This window comes from Myotis brandtii, unplaced genomic scaffold (genome assembly GCF_000412655.1).
Source record: "Myotis brandtii unplaced genomic scaffold, ASM41265v1 scaffold525, whole genome shotgun sequence".
Lineage (NCBI taxonomy): Eukaryota > Metazoa > Chordata > Mammalia > Chiroptera > Vespertilionidae > Myotis > Myotis brandtii.
This window is the reverse complement of record NW_005369915.1, coordinates 1,424,617-1,446,272: the sequence shown is the minus strand read 5'-3', so window position 1 is coordinate 1,446,272 and position 21,656 is coordinate 1,424,617. Positions and strand designations below refer to the sequence as shown.

Here is a 21,656-nt window from a genome sequence, read left to right as displayed (position 1 = left end):
CAGGGGGGTAGTTGGGGGCAATCAGGCCAGCAAGGGGAGCAGTTGGGGGTGAGAAGGCCGGTGGGGGGGCAGTTAGGGGCAAGCAGACTGGCAGGCAGAGTGGTTAGGGGCAATCATGCAGGCAGGCAGGTGAGCAGTTAGGAGCCAGTGGTCCTGGATTGCGAGAGGGATGTCTGACTGCCGGTTTAGGGATGTCTGACTGTCCTAAACTGGTAGTCGGAATCCCCCAAGGATTCCCAGATTGGAGAGGGTGCAGGCCAGACTGAGGGATTGCCCCCCCACCCCACACACACACCGGTGCACGAATTTCGTGCACCGTGCCACTAGTATATAATATATAGAGAGGTAGTAGGAAGCTTATGCAGATATTTGACAGCCCATTTAATTGCATAATAATTCCTAGAATTACAAGTTATTTTAATCTTTTTTACCTCATCATCAGATATTAAATGCCCAAATGTGTGAAGTGTTTACTAATCTCACTGTGCCAAAGTAAGCATGCATGTCTGTATAACTTATAGTTCAGTGGAATTCTTACTAAGTCTTTCACATTTTAATGGAATTCTAAACATTTGTAATAAAAATTAGAATAAAAAAGTTTATATTAAAAAGTATATTAAAATAGAATTTTATCAGTGTAGTAGTTGAATTTTGTTTAAAAACAGATATATTTCACCCTAGCTTGTTTGGTTCAGTGGGGAGAGCGTTGGCCTGCAGATAGGAGTATTTCAGATCAGGAACAATATAAAAAGCTTTTGCTCTCGACATCATTATCTTTTGGCACATGATAAAAAAAAGAGTAGATGTTTATAGATGCTGAATCTGTGACCTGTTTAGACTGAAGTGTTGGTTACAGTAATGTTGGCATGTGCTGTCAATATTGAAGATGTTTTGGGAAGTATAGGTACTTGATCAACAAATAATTCTAAATAAGATAAATGAATGGCTTTGTTGCCCTGAACATAGCAGTAGGAGGCAGTGAGAATTCACATTATTATTGCCTGCTTTGTAACTGGAAAATTTATTATAGTTTCTAGTGTGCATGAACTTTATTACTTTTTTCTTTTAAATTTTTAAATATTCCTTCTCTTTTAAATTTTTTTTCCTTTTTATCCATTCTCTCCTTTTATTGATGTCATTCAGCATAGTTTTAGAGTTTTTTGTATAATCAACTTTAAGATTAACTTATATGAAAAATATCGTTGTACCTAATATTTCAGTTTTTCTTTTATTAGCTATTCTGCCTAAAAAATACTTTTGTCATTGTTTTTCTAGACACCTCAGAGAATTTAGTTAACAACACAGATGTATCTGTATCTGAAACAAGAATAGTCACTTATGAAAATAGGTAAAAATAAGGTTAGAAAAATAGTAGAAAATCTTGTAAAAATAGGATCATTAAGTTTTGAATTATGTGGAATACTGTTTCTAAAGGAATAAATGCATATATTTTTTTTTTTACTGAAATTTTCTAGGTTAAAAATTTAACCTGTGTGTTAGTTATATAGCTGTGTAACAAATTTCTCCCAAGTGTAATGGCTTACAACATTATACCGGTATCATCTCACGGTTTCAATGGGTCAGAAATATAGGTGCAACTTAGCTGGGTATTCTGGCTCTGAGTCATGCACAAGGCTGCAATTAAGATGTCAGCTGGTATTTTAATTACTATAGAACACAATATAGAGGTTCCTCACAGAATTAAAATTAGAACTACGATATGACCCAGCAATCCCACTTCTGGATATTTATCTGAAGAAAAACAGAACACTAATTTGAAAAGATGTATGTGTATCTGTATGTTCACTGCAGCATTATTTACAATAGTCAAGATATGGAAGCAAGAAAGTGTCCATCAATAGACAACTGGATAAAGATGTAGTACATATGTACAATGGAATGTTGCTTAGCAAAAAAATAATGAAGTCTTACCTTTTTTACACATATGGATCTAGAGAGTATTATGTTGAGTGAAATAAGCCATATAGAGAAAGATATACCATATGAATCCACATATATGTGGGTTCTGAAAAGCAAAATAAATGAACAAACTCATAGATACAGAAAACAAACTGATGATTGTTAGATGGGAGGGGGTTGTGAGGGTGGGTGAGGAAGGTGAAGGGGTTAAGAATTATAAATTAACAGTTACAAAATAGTCAAAGGGATGTAAAGTACATCATAGGGAATATAGTCAATAATATTGTAATAACTGTGTATGGTGCCAGATGGGCACTAGACTTATTGGGGGGATCATTTTGTAAGTTATGTAATTGTCAAACCACTATGCTATGCACCTGAAACTAATATAATATTGAATGCCAACTCTAATTGAAAAATAAAAAATGTTTTTTAAATAAATACATTTTTTCATTAAAAATTGTTTCCCATTCCTGTTCCATTCATTTTTAATTTACCTTACCAAGAGTTTCATACTAAATAGGGTTACAGCCTGGAAGGGGGCAGAAGAGTAGGAGTGTGAATCAGGACCTGCATCTGTACTCCTTCAGTTCTAGCCTGACTTTACTGCCAGTCCTGCTCCTCTCCGCCCCCTCCTTTTCTGGGCGTTTTCAGGATCACAGCATGGCACTGCATTTATGTAATATATTTTTTTTGAGAGTTTAGCACATTTCAAATACTGTCTCATCTTCTCATAGATCTCTGAGTTGGGGGTGGGTACAGAATCTTTTCCCATTTTGCAAATGAATTAAATATAAACATATAAACATACCTTTACTGTAGCATTAACTCTATGCTATATATTGTTGTAATTATAGATAGGGTGACCGAATAATTCATCATCCAAGCTGGAATACTATTGAGAGTAAAAGAGGGTGCTATTAATTACACCAGGCCAACGGGTATATATGACTGTCCCAGGCAAATGGGGCTTTGTATTTACTTTGCTGTATGTCTTATCACAGTCTGCTTTCCATTGTACTTACCTTTACCTTTACATTGATCTTGCTCCTTCACTAAGTTGTTATTCAATTGATGTAAGCATTGTGCCAAGTTTTGTGCTATTAGTAAAGCTTGGATCTATCTCAGTTTAGTTTATTACCCTAAGTCTCTATATAGTACAGCTTTTCTAGTAACATGACAGAGACTCGGATGTTTTTCTTACTCTTGTTTCTTAGAGTTAAGTGCTTTTTTAGTCTTTTTAGTCTTTAGAAATAATTTAGCTTAACAGTATTTTTATATTAATTAAAAATAATATGCATTGACCCTTTCTTTATTTTTAGTATGCCATGTAATTTTTTTCTTGATAGCTGGATGTGATGTATGGGTAAAAGGAACTGCTGCAAATAGGCCTCTAGTAATATGGCGATGAGGTGTGGTGGGAGGGGAGGTGTTCTCCAGTCCTATGATTAGGGGTTAGGTCTCAGTCTTTTAGTGAGCCTCTGTCTCTGCACTATAAACTTCACCCACATTTCCCAGGTTTTGTTTTTGTTTTTCCTCCTACTTAGGTGAGACAGGATGGCTAGAGTGAACTAGAGTTAGGTGTTTCCCTTCTTCCACTGGAAGATAGAGCCTAGTGGAGTTGAGTAGTTCGCCTTGTCAGTTAGGCTCTAATAATATCCCTGCAAATTAGGCTCTGGATAACTAGTTTCCCTTGAGGGCACACCTTGTTTAGAGGAGCAGAGTGCTCTGGAATATTTTTAAATGGTTCTTTTTCCCTTTCCCCTGCTGGGAACAGGAGGGGATCACGCCCCACCCCCCTATATTTACTGTGGGAACCTGGAGATAATTTTTACAATATCATGGGGTCCTTGAAGGAGAGGAAGAAACTCTCTTCTACCTTCCTAACTTCTTTAGGATGATCTAATAATTAAATCTACATGAGAACAAGTTATAAGAGAAAATAATCAAATTTAATCACATATGTACACATGGGAACCCCCTCATACATGAGAGAATCGGAAACCCCCACACATGGAAGATTCAGAGACAGAAAGGGAAAATGAGGTACATGTGACACTTTGAACTAATGAACACGTTGGGGTTTCAGAGGGTCATTGCAGGGCGATAAGAAGAGTAGATAGATATCAGTAATTAGTAGTTTGTGCTGCCATATAGATAGGTAAACGGTTTATTTCTGATAATCTCTTATTATGGGCAAGGCTTCTAATTCAGATTCTTCTAGGTAGTTAGGAAGGGGGCGGTGCAGAAATTTATCTTGAGCCCACAGAGTCTCTGTTGTCTTTAGCGCAGAATAATTCATATACCACAGAGGCATATCTTGGGATGACTCGTTCTAAACCTCTACATCCTCTGTATGACTGGGTATCTCTGGCCTTTTTAACTCTCAGACTTTCAGTTGTCTGCACTGAATCTCCAGCAATTCGTCAATTATTGTTCAGATTTTCCTACCCCAGCATTAGGCAGCAATTAGCCCTGTGTTCTCCCCTTTCTAATGGATCCAAGATGAGTTTTTTACTTTTCAGTCAATTCAACTTTTTCCTGTTAGAATGAAGTGGCAACTTCCAAGCTCCTTACATGCAGAACCAGAAACCTGAAGTGTCTGCCATAAGATTTTTTGTTTTTTTGGGTCCTCTTTTTTTCCTTTCTTTCAACTAGGAAGCTTTATTTAGGCTCATGGCTTTAATTATTATGTCTGTGTATGTTCAGTTCTGACTTTTTCCTGAATTCATTTTCACATTTTGTTTTCTAGGATCTCCAACTCTGTCCTAAATTCTGAAAAACTACATTGCCATCTCTTTCTTTTTTCCTGTCTAGAAAGTCTCATGCTGAACCAGTCACTCACTGACTTTCTTAAAAATCTGTTTCCTGTCTCTTCTTAACTACCTTGGTATTTTTATTGATGGTATCATTATTTTACTTACAACTCAGGCTCAATGCTTCCTGTCTCCCTCTCTGAGTTGTTGAACTTTATTCTTGTGATTTGATTTCTAAGTGGTCTTCCCAATTGCTAGTCTTTTCTTCCTTTAAAATCCATTTTGACCATTATTACTTAACTAAAACATTTCAGAACATAGTGTTTTGTTATTCTCTTTCCCTTCTCAAAACTTATATTGTATTGTCATAGTCCAATGGTCTCAATCTTTAGTGTGCATCATAATCACCTGGAAGATTTTTCAAAACACAGATGAGTTGGCCCACCTAGAGTTTCTTATTCAGTAACCTAGGAAGAGGCCAAAGAATGTGCCTTTCTTGTTGATGGAGGTCATATAACCACTGGGGACTCATCCATCTGTATTTGTGTCCATAAACTCCGTATTCTCTCCTGTTGGTGTGGGTTCACTGTGCTCCTTGCAGAAGTGAATTCTTCCACTGTGTACTCGTTCTTATCTCCTCTTACCACTTTAGGACAGTGAAGTAGCATTTTTTCTTCTCTTTAGCAACCATATTTTTTATTTCTACTGGATCTTTCCCGTCTGACGTAAAATTGCCATTGTTTTCCACCTTATAAACACAACAAATAAAAACTACTCTGAATCTGCATCTCCCTTTGGTTATTTCCCAGTTCCTTTATCCTTTCCTTGCAACAAGATCCTTGAAAGGACTTGTGTACTATTTCTTTCATCTCATTCTTTCTTGAACTCACTTAAGCTTTTGCCTCTGTTACTCCACCAAAACTGTTCTTACTATGCTCAGCAGAGATGTCCATGTTGCAACACAGTGGTCAGTTGTCAGTCTTCATATCACTTACCAGCCTCTTGATATAGTTTAACATGCTTTCCTTTTTACCATACTCTGTTTTTCACTTGGCTTCTAGGAAACCACATTTTTCTTCTACTATATTGGCTACTTCTTTTCAGTTTCTTTGCTGATTTGTTCTTCATCTCCCTGACCTCCTAATATTGGAGTGCTCCTGAATTTAGTTTTTACACCTATTTGCCTACTTACCCCCTTGGTGATCTTATCTAATTTCAAATTTTTAAAATATCCTCCATTTATTGAAGTCCTAAGCTCTGGGTTCATATATCCAATTGCATCAATATCTCCATTTGGATATCTAATGGTAATCTGTCCTGATTTTCTGCTTGACCCAATTTATTTTTCTCTGTTATCTTCATTTCTGACAGTGGGGTTACTGTTTAAACAGCTGCATAACACTCCTTAAAGTGGGCCAAAAAATTGACATTATCTTTGATGTTTTGTGATCTTATCCACCATTGTTGATTATTGCCAAGATTCATTAATCTGTTAGAGGTTGCAAAAGCCAATATTTTAATTCTGTTCTTTTTTCTTATTACTTGGAATACTTCTTTAAAGAGAAATTTTAATATAGCAATTATTTGGTTTTCTATTTATACAGGAAGGACAGGATAAAAGGATGATTCTTTCCCTTTATTTATAGCTTTTCAGAAATAATTAGGTAGGCCCTGGCCGGGTGGCTGAGTTGGTTGGAGCACCATCCCTTACACCAAAAGATTGCAGGTTTGATTCCTGGTCAGGGCACATACCTAGGTTGCCAGTTCAGTTCTCAGTCAGGATGTGTAATGGGAGACAACTAATCAATGTTGCACCCTCCTCCTCCCCCTCCTCCACCTCTCTCTCTCTCTCTCTCTCAAAAAATTCTATTAATAGTAATTAGGTGGTTCCCAAGGATCCTCCAAAGGAAATAGAAGAATGTGTGTGTATGTGGGTGGGGGTTGTGAGTATATGGGTATGTGTATAGTATTATGAACTCATGGATTTAAATGGATTTCATTTAAATATTATGATTTATTTTATTGTTGTTTAAATTGTCTTATATTTGACTAGCAGAAACTTATTTTAGCTTGCACCTGGATCCTTTTGACCAGCCTTAGTAGTCTTTGATAGTCTCTGGCTTTCTACTGTGATAAGATGTTCCAGGCTCAGCTTATACATTTTTGGCTCCAGAATTCCTCTTTCTTCAACCATTTCCCTAAGAAGCCTTGATTTGTTTTATTGGAGGAAAAAAATACCTGACAGACCACAGTCAAGGCACTAGTAGTGCTGTTAGTCATTGTTTCCTTGTCTTTTCTGTGGATAGAGCTAGGGAATATTTTTTTATGTTTTTTTAAAGATGATGATATATATTATGAATTCAGCCTGATACTTATGATATAAATTTAGTACTGCAGGGTTTTTATTTAACTTCATTGATTTTACCCCTGTGTCTTCCTGCAATCACATGGGAACTCTTGTTGCTTAACAAGGCCAGCGTAATTACTCATTAGATTTATCCCACAGTGTACACACAACAGTCTCAGGATACACATTACTACCATTAACTTCATTCATGTGGTTACTGAAAACAGTTGAACCCTTTTTTTTTTTTTAATAAGTTCTCTTTTATTGTTGTTCCTAGAGTTAAAGTCAGTGGAGATAGTTCCTAACTGCATGATTACATTTCTAACTAGATAATACAGTTAGGTTCATTTGTTTAACTTGTAACTTTTAGTGATTACATTAAAATTTATTTTGTTTTATATTTATAAAAATATTTATATGGTTCCACAATTCTGGCTATGAAACAAAGGCATATGCAAAAAGTATACCTTTTGTTTCTGTCCCATATATCTTATTTCCTCTATCCCTTTAAAGCTAACCTTCCCTCCCCTAATTTTATGGGTTATCTGTCCTTTAATTTTTTAAAGAAAATACTTACATATTTTATTCTCTTCTTAAAAAAATCAACATTGCTTATTTCAAGTAACAATATACTTTTTAAAAGAATCCTCACCTGAGGGTATGTTTTTTGTTGATTCTAGAGAGAAAAAGGGAGAGGGAGAGAGAAAGGGGGAGGGGGAGGGAAGGGAGAAGGAGAGAGAGACACACACATTGATCAGCTGCCTCCCATACATGCCCCTACTAGGAATTGAACTCAAAACCTGAGTATGTGCCTTGACTGGGAATCAAACCCACCACCCTTTGGTGCAGAGGATGATGCTCTAACCATGGAGAAACACCAGCCATGGCAGTAACAATATATTTTTAATTTTACTTATTTTATTAATTTATGGATTCCTTGTGCAAGAAAGTATATTATTTGAGGGTAGGGGTTTTGTTTGCTTTATTTTGCTATATTCTCACTACTTAGAACAGGGAAGGTCTGGTTCATAATAGGAAGTAAATATTTATGTGAAGAATTGATTGCATTGTGCTTTCATGGTGTTTCATCTTAATGAAAATTAAAATGTGTGTTAAAATATATTTTGTTAGTAAATACTCTTAAGAGTGACAAGATATGGAAGAGCTAACATTAATATTCTAAAAGTTTATTTTTACTTCTGTGTAATAATCTTTCCCAGTAACTAGTGAAAATAGTTTCTTAATGAAAGTAACAAAATACTCTTTTTACGTTAACAATCACTGAATATCTCTTTTTTTATTGATTACCCAAATAATATTTCCTCAAACTTTTGTTAACTCTATGCATATGTATGCATATGTGTACTGATCTACACATAAGGCTCATCATAGATCTTTAAATATAATAGTGCATAGAGAGTATTTAAATAAAAAATGCATGTACTCTGGGGCAAGGGATATTTGGGAACTCTACTTTTCTGCTAAACTTTGCTATGAATCTAAAACTGTCCTAAAAAATAAAATCTTAAAAATCATGTGCTATTTTAGTACTCTTAGTACTGGGATTCATAGCAAATTTACTAAGATGCAGTGATGTCAGTTAGATTTGTGCCAGAGCCATATATAAAATTATTGCATTTGTATATGATGTCATTATTAGAAATTGCACATGCAAAAATCATCATTGATTTTCTTCTATTAGTATTAAGGTGAAACAAGTAAGTGTATTTAATAGAATGAATATACCAGAAATAGAACTATGTATGTGTATGATTAGGTAAACCATGCAAGGATACTGATATCTGACTATGTTTAAAATATATACAGGTAGCATTGCAGATCATTGGGATATTAAAGTTATTTCAGTAAGCAATGATTGGATAGTTAAAATTTAGAGAAAAATAAAATTAGATTCTAACCTTTTACCTTATGTAAAACGTTAACCAGATTGATTAAAAATTTTAATAATAAAAGTGAAACTACACAGAAAATACAGGTGAATACTTATTAGACCCTCTGATAAGAACCTGTCAGTTTCCTTAATGTAGTCTAATTACTCATTCGTTTCAGTTACCCATAGGTAACCACGGCCCAAAAATATTAAATTTAAGATACGCAAGGCTGAAAGTATGTCAAATGGAAAGAACTGCTCAATTTATAGCTCTGACTTTTATCTCCAGATCTTTTTCTTCTCTCCTTAGAAAGATCTCTTACTATTTGCTGCTGTTATTGCCAGGCGTGTGTGTGTGTGTGTGTGTGTGTACTTACGTGCACTCTTCTTTTTCCTTTAATTTCAATGTGAAAATTTGCCCTTCCTTGAGTTCCCACAAAGAAGAAAAAACAGATTTTAGTAAAAGGATATATGGACATAATCATAAGATGTTGGATAATCTGGTTTATCAAGTCAATTTATTGATTAGCTTTTGTGATTCCTTATATTTATAATTCCCTATTTGTCTCTTGCTTTTGTTTTTCTGTGTCAAAAGCCATCTTTGCTCATTACCAGCCATTAAATGAGTCTAGAACTCTAGGTACTAGACCTAATTGATGGGGACCAGCAAGCTATAGGAGTTTTGATATTTGAGAACAGTAAAGTAGTCCCTCATCTGCAATGTCTCTTTCCATGATTTTAGTTACTCACAGGCAACCACGGCCCAAAAATATTAAATGGAGAATTTGACAAATGATTCATAAGTTTTAAATTGTGCACCGTTAGATGAAATCTCTCGCTGTCCCACTCCATCCCAGGACATGAATCATCCTGCTCTGTAACATACCCGCTCTGTGTAGGTTACCTTCCCATTGCCACTTAGTAGCCATTTTGGTTATTAGATTAGTTATGAGAGAGAGAGAGAGAGAGAGAGAGAGAGAGAGAGAGAGAGAGACCACATTTACATAACTTTTATTGCAGTATATTAAAATAGTTTTATTTTATTATTTGCTGTTGTTAACTTTTTACTATGCCTAATTTATAGATTAAACTTTATCACAGATAGGTATGTATAGGAAAAAACGGTACATTCAGGGTTCAGTACTGTCTGTGGTTCCAGGCATCCACTATGGGTCTTAGAATGTGTCCCTTGTGGAAATATACTGCTGTATATTTACGATGATTTTTTTGTTGTTGCAAGTAATAGAATACCTGAATTAAAAATAGCTTAAATAATAGCAGCTTAATATTTGAAATTATATTCATAAGTCTGGGACTAAATGCTTTCAAGGTTACTAGTAATTCAGAGACTTAGTAATGTGTAGGGCTCTGTGTTAGCTTTTCTTTCATTTTGTTGATTTTCTAATTATGGTTGGAAAGGGCGGCAGTAGCTCCAAGCATTGTATATCCTCCCATGTTGACATGAAAAGTGAGGAAGGAGATTAGAAAGATGTTGTTCTCTCTTTTTCTGTCTCTCTTTGCTTTATCAGAGAGAAAACAACAAATGTTCCCACATGTAAATTAAGTATATAATAGATATTTCATTAAAGAAATACAAATGGTTAATAAACACATAACAGAATTTTAATTTCAATAAGACTCTAGGAATGCCAGGTTTAGTTCTGTGTTTTTCTTGGGAATTATCAAACCCTTCTTGCATTAGAAGTTAAGAGAGAGTATGTTAAAATAATGTTCAGTCATTTCAAGAAATGATATAGAGTATACAAGTCAAGGCAAAAGTTTAACTCATTACTTTAAAACAGGGGTCCTCAAAATACGGCCCGTGGGCCACATGCAAATACAAATATTGTATTTGTTCCGTTTTGTTTTTTTACTTCAAAATAAGATATGTGCAGTGTGCATAGGGCAAACAACAATAAACAATAGAGAGAGAAAAGAAGAAGAAGAAGAAAAAAATTTGGATAGTGAAGGAAGATAAGGGAAAGGTGTATAAGGATTTAGAGCAGGGGATTGGACATAGGGTATATAAGTAGGGTGAAATTTTGACAGGGGGTAAAAAGAATAGGGAAGATCTAAACCTGGAGTAGGGTAAGAGAAACAGGACAACAAAAGGGAAAAAGTGGGGAAGAGGGTTTAGCACAGAGGCAAATTGAGGTAGAGAAAAATGTTGCTAAAGGAACGATGAAAATAGAATGGAGGACATTAGTCCCAAAATAAAAAAATAAAAAAATAAAAGAAAAGAAAATGACACTTTAAAAAATGGTAAAATGGTAGTGGTAATAATACTAGTTAAAAATAAAAATGTAGTAGTTGAAAGGGTAAAATCAGGTGATGGAAAAAAAAAAGAAAAACAATGTTTTCTTAGTTAAAAGGTGAAAAAGTAATTAATTAAAAAAAAATAAAATAAAAATGTGCAGTAATGCAGGTGCTTCAGATCTTCTACTCTTCTTTTTGGCACGCCCGGAATTCAGGAGAATGTTGAATTTCCCTCTGATACACTGTTCCTCCGTGTTGTAAGCCACAGTCCTGATTTTAAGGCAGGCCGTATTGGTTCCCCTTACTGCTGTATTTGTATGTACAGAAGAGTCAGTTCGTGGCTCTGCCTCTGGGTGGCAGTGTGTCTGGATTGACCTCCAAGGCTTTAAGTCCTCTCTGACCAGGAGTTCTCTATTGTACCTGAACCAGCTCCGCCCAGATCTGTTTCACCAGTCGCCACTCTCAGCTCTGTTTTCCAGGCTCCCCAAAAACAATCTTCCCCTACAAGCTCCGCTAGCGACCCCAATTGGGCAATCACATGCACCGGGATCAACAATCAAACTCACAGATTTAAGAGGAAGTGTGTAAACAAGAGCCTGGGAGGCTGTGGGAACTCGCAGGGTTCCACCTTCCAGAACTCCGCGGAGTCTCAGAGCTGGTTTTTTAATCGTTACCCTGCTCTGTCGAGGACCCCTGCTTTAAAAGAATAAGTGATTTACATGAAATAGGTGACATTGTTGAGTGTTTACTATGTACCAAGCACTCTTCTTTACACTTCATGTGAAATAAATAACTTAATCCTTACACCTCTTTGACTTACGACTTTTATTACCATTTTGCTGACTAGAAAACTGACGCACAGAGAGTAAAGTAACTTATTAAGGTCATAACAAAAAATGGTATATTTGGGATGTAGATGTAGTTTGGAGACTGAGTCTGTACTCTCAACCTGTTTGATAGAACCATTTTGGATTGAAAAGAGAAACATGGGCAATTCATGCTTTATTAGCATGTTATCACCTTTAAGAGTTTTGAAATCTGCATTTTTACAGAATATCCAGGTTAGGATGGTGGTGAAGAACTTGAACTTTGGAATTCTTTAGAATTTACTTTTAGTATTAGGTCTATTAAATAGCTATATAAAATACAATACATTGCAAACTCTCCTTTAGCCTTAGCTTTTTCATCTTTCAAAGTGAGACAAGAGTAGTATCCTTCTTATTATGCATCATTTCCTCTGAGACATTATGCTGAGCAATTTAATATTGTTCTCAAGACAGGAAGACCCTGCAAATTTTTCAAGGAACCCATCTGCCTTAACTGACTCACATATCAGACCTTGGACACTGTTGTTTTGATGACAGTTGTCCTTTGGGAAAGTCTCTGATTACATTGTCAGTGAAAAAGCTGTATTTTTTCTATTTATGTATTATGTATTTTGTTTTAGAATCTCTGAAATGGTACTTTAAGAATATTGAGTAATCTTATCTTTATAAATGTCTGATGTTTCCCAAATGTTCATTAAGCCTACCAATATAGTCAGGGTGAAACTCATTTATTCAGGCTTTAAACTTCAATAGCAATAACAAGATCAATATATAAAAACCAACCAAAATAGTTTTGTTTAATGTAATTTTATTGTCTAATACCTCTATGCATTATACATTTTTAAATTAATCTTCATAACCATATGAAATAGACAGTTTTATTTTTTTCATTGTACAAAGGAGAAATATGAGGCTAAAGAGGATTTAAGTAATGGTTAGATTTTGAATATAGTCTGTCAGACTGCAGAGTTTGAGTGCCTAACTGGGATAATAAATCACCTCTCCTAGGTATTGAGGTCTTAAAATTGTGTATTTAAAAATAAAAGGGGAAACAGATTTATCATTGTCATGTCGTGGAAATCAGGACAAGAATTGTGTAGCCCAGGCATCCTGAGGGACTGAAACTGGAAGGTCATCAAGAATCAAGGCAGTTCTGGTGCCATTTCTTTCGCTTTCTTTCCTCATCTTTGTCCTCTTTTATTACTTTCTCTTTCTGCATATTGGCTTCCTCTGTTGTCCTTATCACCTGGCCCACCTTGATTGTCCATAAAATGCCACCTTCAATACTAGGGTCTTTATCACCTTAAAAACCCAGAGCCATGGCCAAGTGACCCTTTTCATGGTTTGAATTATAGTGTCCTGTGAGAGAGAATCCTGCTATCCTGCTTAGGCTCTGGATTCTCTTCTTTTGGGTCAAGTGTCTGTCCTTTGATCAGATAGCTGTGGCAGTGGGTGATCAAGCGAGGAAGGGGTGACTGGATACTTTCAGGGATTTACACTAATGTTGGTAGGTTCTCAGGGAAAGAGCCCCAAAATATGCCTATACAGCAGGTCCTTGAGTCATGTCATTTCATTCAACCTCAGTTTGTCAAAATGAGATGCCATAGGAACCTAACTCTTGTCTATACCAATTAGCCTGTGGTAAAATTGGTTTCATTATACATCATTTTGTTTAAAGCCACAGAACCTATTGATGATGTTAAGTAAGGACTTACTTTACTAACATGTATCAGATAATATTAAAGCAGTGTCATAAAAATAATAGCACAAATACAAAATACAAGTAAGATAACATAAAATATAAACAACAAAAATAAATGTAACAAAAAATAACAGCACAAATACAAATATAAAATACAAAATAATAATAGGTACAAGAAACTGAAATTGGTTAATTTTTTAAAAACTACCTTCCTGGATTTGGGTATGTAATTTCTATAATGGTACTAGAATAATTTATTTCAAAGAATTATCTGTGTGAATATTTTTGAAAAGAATATTCAATAGTCATTATTTATTGAGCACTCTTTTATTTCTATTGTCAATTCAGGTTTTCCTATAGTAGGTTTGCATAATTGGATATGCTTCCCAAGAATCTACATTATTTGAAGATTTGCTTCATAGAATTTAAGGGTCTGTTTTCCTATTTCATAATTCACTATTTCAGTGAATAAGAAGTACTTGTAATTTGTCATGCATTTTCAGTTATTGATGACTGTTCTTAAAATTTTTCTAGTAGCCTGTCTCATTTCTAAAATTTGCAGTTTTCTAGGGAGTTTTTGAAAAGTCTGCTTAGAATGGTCTGCTCTTCTGTAGAATTTTGGGAAGAAGGTTTAATGGAAGCAGATGATTTCTAGTGTATTAGGTTCAGTTAAACATTTTCCAACTTAGTTTCAATGTAAAGTAATTTTAATTATACTATTTTCAAATCATATTTTATGATAAAAATGTTGAAGATACATATAAGAGATATACTTTTATGTGGTTTGTTGTGAATTGCATTATCTTGGGCTTATATTTTAAAACAAGTATTCGGAGCAGACAAAAGTAGATTTACAGTTGTGAGTACATAAAACTCAGGACTTTATTCTTTTATCATTATTTATTAATTATTGTATTATTTTCCATATGAACAACTGTAAACCTGTTTTTTCACCACTCTGTATATTCATTTTTAAATGGTAATTCCAGAAAATATAATTCAGTGTGTTTTTTGGTTTTCACCCAACTTCCTTAGGAGCTAGGTAGTTCTTTTACACCAAATGAGCTTTATATGCTATCATAAGCTTAAAAATTTTTTTTTGCATTCTTTTATTAAGTGTATATTTTGGCTGATAGCTATACACTTATTCTGGGCTTCCTTAGAGTTCAAGTTACTAGAATGCTGCATCTAGTCTGTATATGGAAATTAGCTTTATTTTCTGAAATATATTGATCCTAAAGCCACAAACTCTACTTCTGGCTTCTTTGTGTTCATGTGGTGAGAAGAATTTCCCAAGACATTGTTGTTGTTTTAAATGAAACAGCTGCCATTTATTTCAACTAACTGGACCATTTCCAAAGCAGGCTTCCTACCCTGTTCTGTCAGTTATGATTTTCAATCTAGAATTTCTCTCTAGAATTTCTCTCTTTGTTAAATCTAGAATTTCTTTCTGACTCTGTTAAAGATAGGGGCAGTGTCTGAGTATCTCAGTGGAAGTGACTTCTTTAGGTATATGAACTAGATTCCGAAGATATCAGTTAGGAAGAGGAGGAGGGGTGGGTGGGAAAAGAGAAATAGAAAATAGGAATAGAAATAGACAAAAGGAATTGCGGTAATGAGGCAGGACTGTTTAAAAATAACATTTAAAGTGGCATTTAGAAACAGAGTAAGGAATTATTTCAAACAACAGAATATATAAGGACTAGAATAGACCTTTTAGGTTAGTACTTTCCAATTATCTATGGTGAAGGACCAGATTTTTCATTTTTAATTCATTATGCATAAGGCATGCATAGTAAGTACATTCATCACATGCTTAGGTCAGATGCTTTGAAAACATTGTCAGATTGCTATAAAGGTTCTAAATGGCTATTTTCCATTTCTGTCTATACTAGTGGTTCTCAACCTTCCTAATGCCGCGACCCTTTAATACAGTTCCTCATGTTGTGGTGACCCCCAACCATAAAATTATTTTTGTTGCTACTTCATAACTGTAATTTTGCTACTGTTATGAATCATAATGTAAATATCTGATATGCAGGATGTATTTTCATTGTTACAGATTGAACATAATTAAAGCATAGTGATTAATCACAAAAACAATATGTAATTATATATGTGTTTTTCGATGGTCTTAGGCGACCCCTGTGAAAGGGTCGTTCGACCCCCAAAGGGGTTGCGACCCACAGGTTGAGAACCGCTGGTCTATACTATAGATTGGTATCAGTTTAATGACTTACCACCGTGGAATAGTGTTGTTGATCCTAAAAGCTTGCTTCTTCATTTTTGCACCTAAGGTATTAAAGCTCAGAAAAGTGAAATGATTTGCTCAATATTATACAGCTATTAAAATTGTCTTTTTTGTTTCAGTAGAGAACAACTCTACTCAACAGCAAAAGTTGGTCTTTTGTGTAAAGGTGATGCCCAATGTCAGCATGCAAAAAGTGAGAAAATTATGCCCTTGGGGATTTTCACTTTCTGCATTGTGGATTTCTGAATTAATCTTTTGTATGATTGTATATTTTTGGAATCAGAAGAAAATCAATAAAAAGACTAAGTAAAACAATACCAAAACAATACAAATCAGAAATGTTGAAGCATAAAAAGCATAATAATTGGGGGAAAAACTATTAGTTTCATGTAATTTGATTAGTGAGTTTATATGGGAAGAGATCAGGCCTAAAAGATTGTCAGGGACAGGATTGGTAATGGTATGTAAGCCATAAAAAGGAATTTGCTTTTTATTTGCCAGACAATGGGGAACAATTAAAAATTTTTATATAATAAGTAATGTACAACAGGTTGGTTTTCAGCAAAAAGGTTTTTAGTGCTTTCTCTCTCTACTATTAAACTAACTAGTGGCCCGTTGCACGAAGATTCACGCAATAGGCCTTCCTTCCCCTGGCTGCCGGCTCTGGTTTTCCTCCGGCACCCGGGACCCAGGCCTTTGGTCCAGCCACAGCAGCGAGGCTTGGCTTCTCCCTCGGTGACCCAGGCCCCCAGCCCCTCCTTGAGCAGAGCCCAGGGTGGGCAGGAAGCTTGGCTTCCTCCATCACTGGGAGCAACCCAAGCCTCCTGCTCGCTCCAGCTCCGTGGCCGCTGGCATCTTCAGTCGTCTTCAGTCTTCGCTCCATGCCTGCATATGCAAATTAACTGCCATCTTTGTTGGGTTAATTTGCATAGTCGCTCTGATTGGCTGGTGGGTGTAGCAGAATGGCGAGTGACGGAATGATGGTTAATTTGCATGTTTCTCTTTTATTAGTGTAAGTAATAGCTTAAAAGGTAAGAGAATATAGAAATTTGGTGCAGTGATTGAGATTAGTATTTAATATCTCTTGAAACAGTAGTTGGTAAAAATGTATAATATTGAGGCAGGATATTATGGTGTTGAGCACAACCAAATTGTTTGGGTTGGAATCTCATCTTTGCTTTTTATTATTTTTTCAACCTTGGACAAAATAATTAACCTCTTTGAGCCTTGGTTTTCTCATCTATAAATTGGGCACACATAATAGATCTGTCATGAAGTTAAATAACTGTGTGTGTATGTTTTATGATAGGTATGTAGACATATTTATTAAATAACGTAGAATAGTTCCTGGCAAATAATGAACATAAATTAAGTACTTTTACTGCTGCTGCTGTTGTCATGATTAGTAATAGAAGGCATTTCATTAAATAAATTATATAAACATGTATGAATAATGTGAATATAAAATACCAAAAAATGTATACCAGTTATTATCTGATAATCACTATCCACGGTATTTCAAACGTTTTTTCTCCATTATAGAGACTAAAATGGTGAATTTAAGTATATTTAACTTAGTGTTTTCTCTTTTATAGTTTATCAGAGAAGATATGAAATATAAAGATGCTACTAAAAAACATAGCCATCTGCACAGAGAAGATAAACATATAACTGTTGAGGATTTATGGAAACGATGGAAAACATCAGAAGGTAAGACTGTTTTTAGTGATCTAGATTCCTTACCTGCTCTTCTGCCCTGCTTAGCCATTGTTAACTCACTAATTGCATATAATATTACAAAAAAAAAATCAGTGTAACATTTCTGTGAGGATACTTATATTTTAGTAAATAATTATTTTATCAAGTAAACATGCATCCCAAACTTTTCTTTTTAGTTATGGAGAACAGTTTCTAAAGTCTTTAGAAGGCATAGAACTTATAAGTTTTTCCTTAAATATACCCTTAATGGAGTCTCCTAATATTTTCATGCTAACGTTGTGTAATTTATATTTTATTTCTTTTTCTACTCATAAGTTCTCAAGCTTATTTATGGACAGTAATTGTTTAGGGCAGGAGAAGTATATGACTTAAAACCTCAACTTGATCCCTAATACTAGAAAGCTACTACAATATTTTTAAAAGTCCATTAAGCTTTTTTTTTTAGTAATAGTCAACCAAAATGTCTAATGTTTCTGTTCTTTTACCAAAGTCAAATAATTATGTTGTAGCATATGTTTTTCTCAGTAAGTTTGAATAATGATGTGTAATTAAAAGGAATCTAGGACAGATTACCAAGTAGGAATATAGAAAAGTAATAAAATTTGCTAGACTGTCAATGGTAACATTTAGAAATGGGCAAAATACAGAAAGTTATTCCACCAATGCTCAATATTTTTATTAATGTAAATGGTTTAAAAGAGGTGTGTTTTGCAATATACTGGGAAGAAGAAAAAGAAAGAGTGTAAAAAACACCACCAGTTTAAATAAATGATACACAGACTTCAGAAATCTGTCTCTCCATTTCCCCTCCCCATACCACTTTTAAGTAATATGAACTTGAGTAAGAATAGGAATAAATGAATATACATTTTATAGGGGAAAGTGCTAAATGGTATGAAACTCAGTAAGACTTACGAGGAAATATAGTAATATGTAGATATTACTAAAGGAATTGGATATCCATTATTGCTACTAGTATATTTTAGGTATTAGGTATGTGATAAGTTGAATGTAGTACACTTAACCATTGAAAGAAGGAAAAAGGATTTGGCCATTTCTCATCACTTGCTATGCTACCACCTGGTTCAGCCCCCATCTCTTGCCTGAGTAATTGCAGTAGCCCCTTAATGGTCTCCCTGCATATACTTGTGTTCTGCTACAGTCTATTCTTCATTTAGTAGAGTAACCTATTGGAAATATAAGTCAGATCTGTTTAATACCCTTCAGTGACTCAGAGTAAAAGCCAAAATCTTTACAAAGACCTTATAAGCCTCTACATGATCTGCCCTCCACTGCCACCCTCTTCCCTCTCTGTCCTATCCATCTTCCTCACTCACTGAGCTTTATCCTAGCTGGACTCCTTGCTATTCTGCAACTGCAGGAATGCAGACACCCTCATGGCTAACTCCATTACCACTTTCATTACAGCCTATCAGGGCTATTCTCTCTTGAGGCCCACCCTGACCACTCTATTTAGCTATCTTGATTCCTGTTACTCAGCGTCACACTTTCCTTTCCCATATTGTGTATCACCTTCTAATATATTACATAATTAACTTATTCATTATGTTTGTCTCCTTTCTCTCTCTCCCCTGTCCCCAAGAATATAAGCCAGCGGGGTCTTTGTTTATTTTATTTACTAACGTGTCCCAAATCCAAGGGAACTCTGTCCTTAAACCCGATTTTGGTTTCCTGCCCTGGTGAGTTTGGTGAGATCTTTTGCGATCTATGAGAATATTTGTTATTTTTCTTTTTTAAACTTAAGGCCTTTTCAAGTTGAAAAGTCTCTCATTTTTTCTAGGTTTTCACCTTAATTTCCACCCTTAAGATTTCACCATTATGATGAGAAGACTTTCCTCTAAGTCTCCAAAGACTTGTCCTAACTTATCTTTCCTTGCTTCCTTTTCTCCGAAGCCCATCTTTTACATAATATTTTTAGGGGATTAGGGCGTGGGAGGAGTCATCTCAGGGCTCCTACTAAAATAGTTCCATGAAAGATAGAGGAGTCAGTTGAGTGAAGTAAACCTCCACCAGAAGCTTAATAGTGACCTAATTCATATTCTCAACCCGTGTCAGACTCTCTTTTCGTATTAAAGGGGTCACGTAAAGGCAGGGCATTGTTGCTAGATCACTCGCTGTTTTTAAATCATAGCTAGAACAAGCCCCAGTTTTCCTGGTGTATCTCAGGAATAGGGCATGCCAAATGTGTAGAATTCTGCTTTTATTTGGTGTATTTTGTTTCTGTATAAAGAGTTCTTTTGGGAAACAAAAAATGATTATTGTGAAAAGTTTTGGAAACTGCTGATATAGAAATTAGAATGTACCTATAGCAATAATATGCAATTCAGGGTTATTTAGTTCAATATGAATACAAATATACATATGCGTGCACACACACACATGCATACACACACATACAGAATTATACTTTGCACATCATTGTTGTATCTCTAATGCCTAGAGCAGTGCCTTATTTACTTTAATATTTAGTAAACATTTGATGAATAGATGAATGTGTAATGCTGAACATTAGATAGTCAGTAGTTAGGTTCATCAAATATTCAGTGTATCAAACATCATTTGAGTTCAGGCATTTCTGCCAAAATGAAATGTATGAACTCCTGAAAAACATATATCTTGCAAAATTACGAACTTCAAAATTACAGAGTTTATGGGAAATAATGGGTTGAAGCATACTCAAAACCTATGCAACTTTGTAACCAGAGCACTAACACTACTAATAAAAATACTAGCACAGGTAAAAAGATTTGTTAACTTTCTAATCAATAACTACTATAGTAGGTATTGGACTTTATCTTAAAAAATAAGTAAAGATAACTTAATGGGAGGAGGTTTTAGGTAGAGTTGAGGTTACTAAATTATGAAGATGAAGGCGAAGTGCCAGAAGATGAGAACTGAGCAACAAAGATTTCTAAGACAGAGCCTGTGGCCAAATTGAGCTTAAAGGAAGAAGGGAGTGGTAAGAGGATATTAAGTTCATAGTTTGCTGTGTTGGCATTCTGTAAGCTTTGGATCCTTTTGCTGCTACTTGGCAGTGTAAAATGATAACATGTGAGGAACAGTCACATATGAAATGATGTGACATATATTATATTGACATGATCCCTATTTACCAGTTATACATAAGCTAATTCATGTTAGAGAAGCACCAGTAGAATAGGTGTATCTATTGTGCGGTGAGCAGGCATTGGAGCCTGGGTATTAAAGATGAGTTAAACAGTGTCTGGGATGTAAGGAGTGAACAGCTAAGTAGGAAAGACAAAGTACACAAATAATTACAATATATGTGATATGTACAATAATAGAAACAAGTGTAGGATATAGAGATAGCTCACTGAAAGGAGTAATTAACTCTCTGAAAATTGTGTTTGGAATAGGCTTGTGAGAGTTGACCAGGAGTTCTAGAAGGGGATAAAGAGGTAGACCACAAATGGTAGCCCCCTCATGACTCCTTCAGTTACCTGAAAATTTACTAGAAGTGGAAATGGAGGTGGCAGGCTATAGGAAGTATGTGTGCTTTCAAGTTCTTCAAATGTAACTCCTGGCCCTTCTCTTTATGAACATTAAGACTTTGGGCACATTATAAAATTCACTTATAAAATGCAATTCTTGTGTGATATGAATGAATAATGTAGTAAAAGTGCCTGGCAATACCTGGTAGGCAGTAAATGTTCACTTATCTTTATAGTAAAGCTGAATAACTGAAATATTCAGCTGTATTTAAAGTTTTGGAAGGTTTTTGATTCAGTTCCATAATACTTATTAATAAAATGAACAGGTCTGTTAGGCTAAATACTTGCCATTATAATATGTAATTTTCTGAAGGGTGAAATGTACCCAAGATCTTTATGGAATGTTGTCAACTGACGAAAATTAAAAGTGTATTGCATAGAAATTGATCCTAATTTCACATAGAAAAATTTTAATGTGACCAGAGTGCATTTTTTTTTGGGGGGGGGGGGGGGG

At 35.0% G+C, this 21,656-nt stretch overlaps 1 protein-coding gene across 1 annotated transcript in view; it reads left to right on the top strand.

The window, feature by feature from the left end:
- Positions 1-21,656, top strand: part of STIM2 (stromal interaction molecule 2) — a 116,640-nt gene that overhangs the window by 40,673 nt on the left and 54,311 nt on the right. Inside the window, exon 3 of the mRNA XM_014548904.1 lies at positions 17,546-17,660. Coding sequence (XP_014404390.1) covers positions 17,546-17,660 — 115 coding nt within the window. The remainder of the gene's footprint in view (positions 1-17,545; positions 17,661-21,656) is intronic.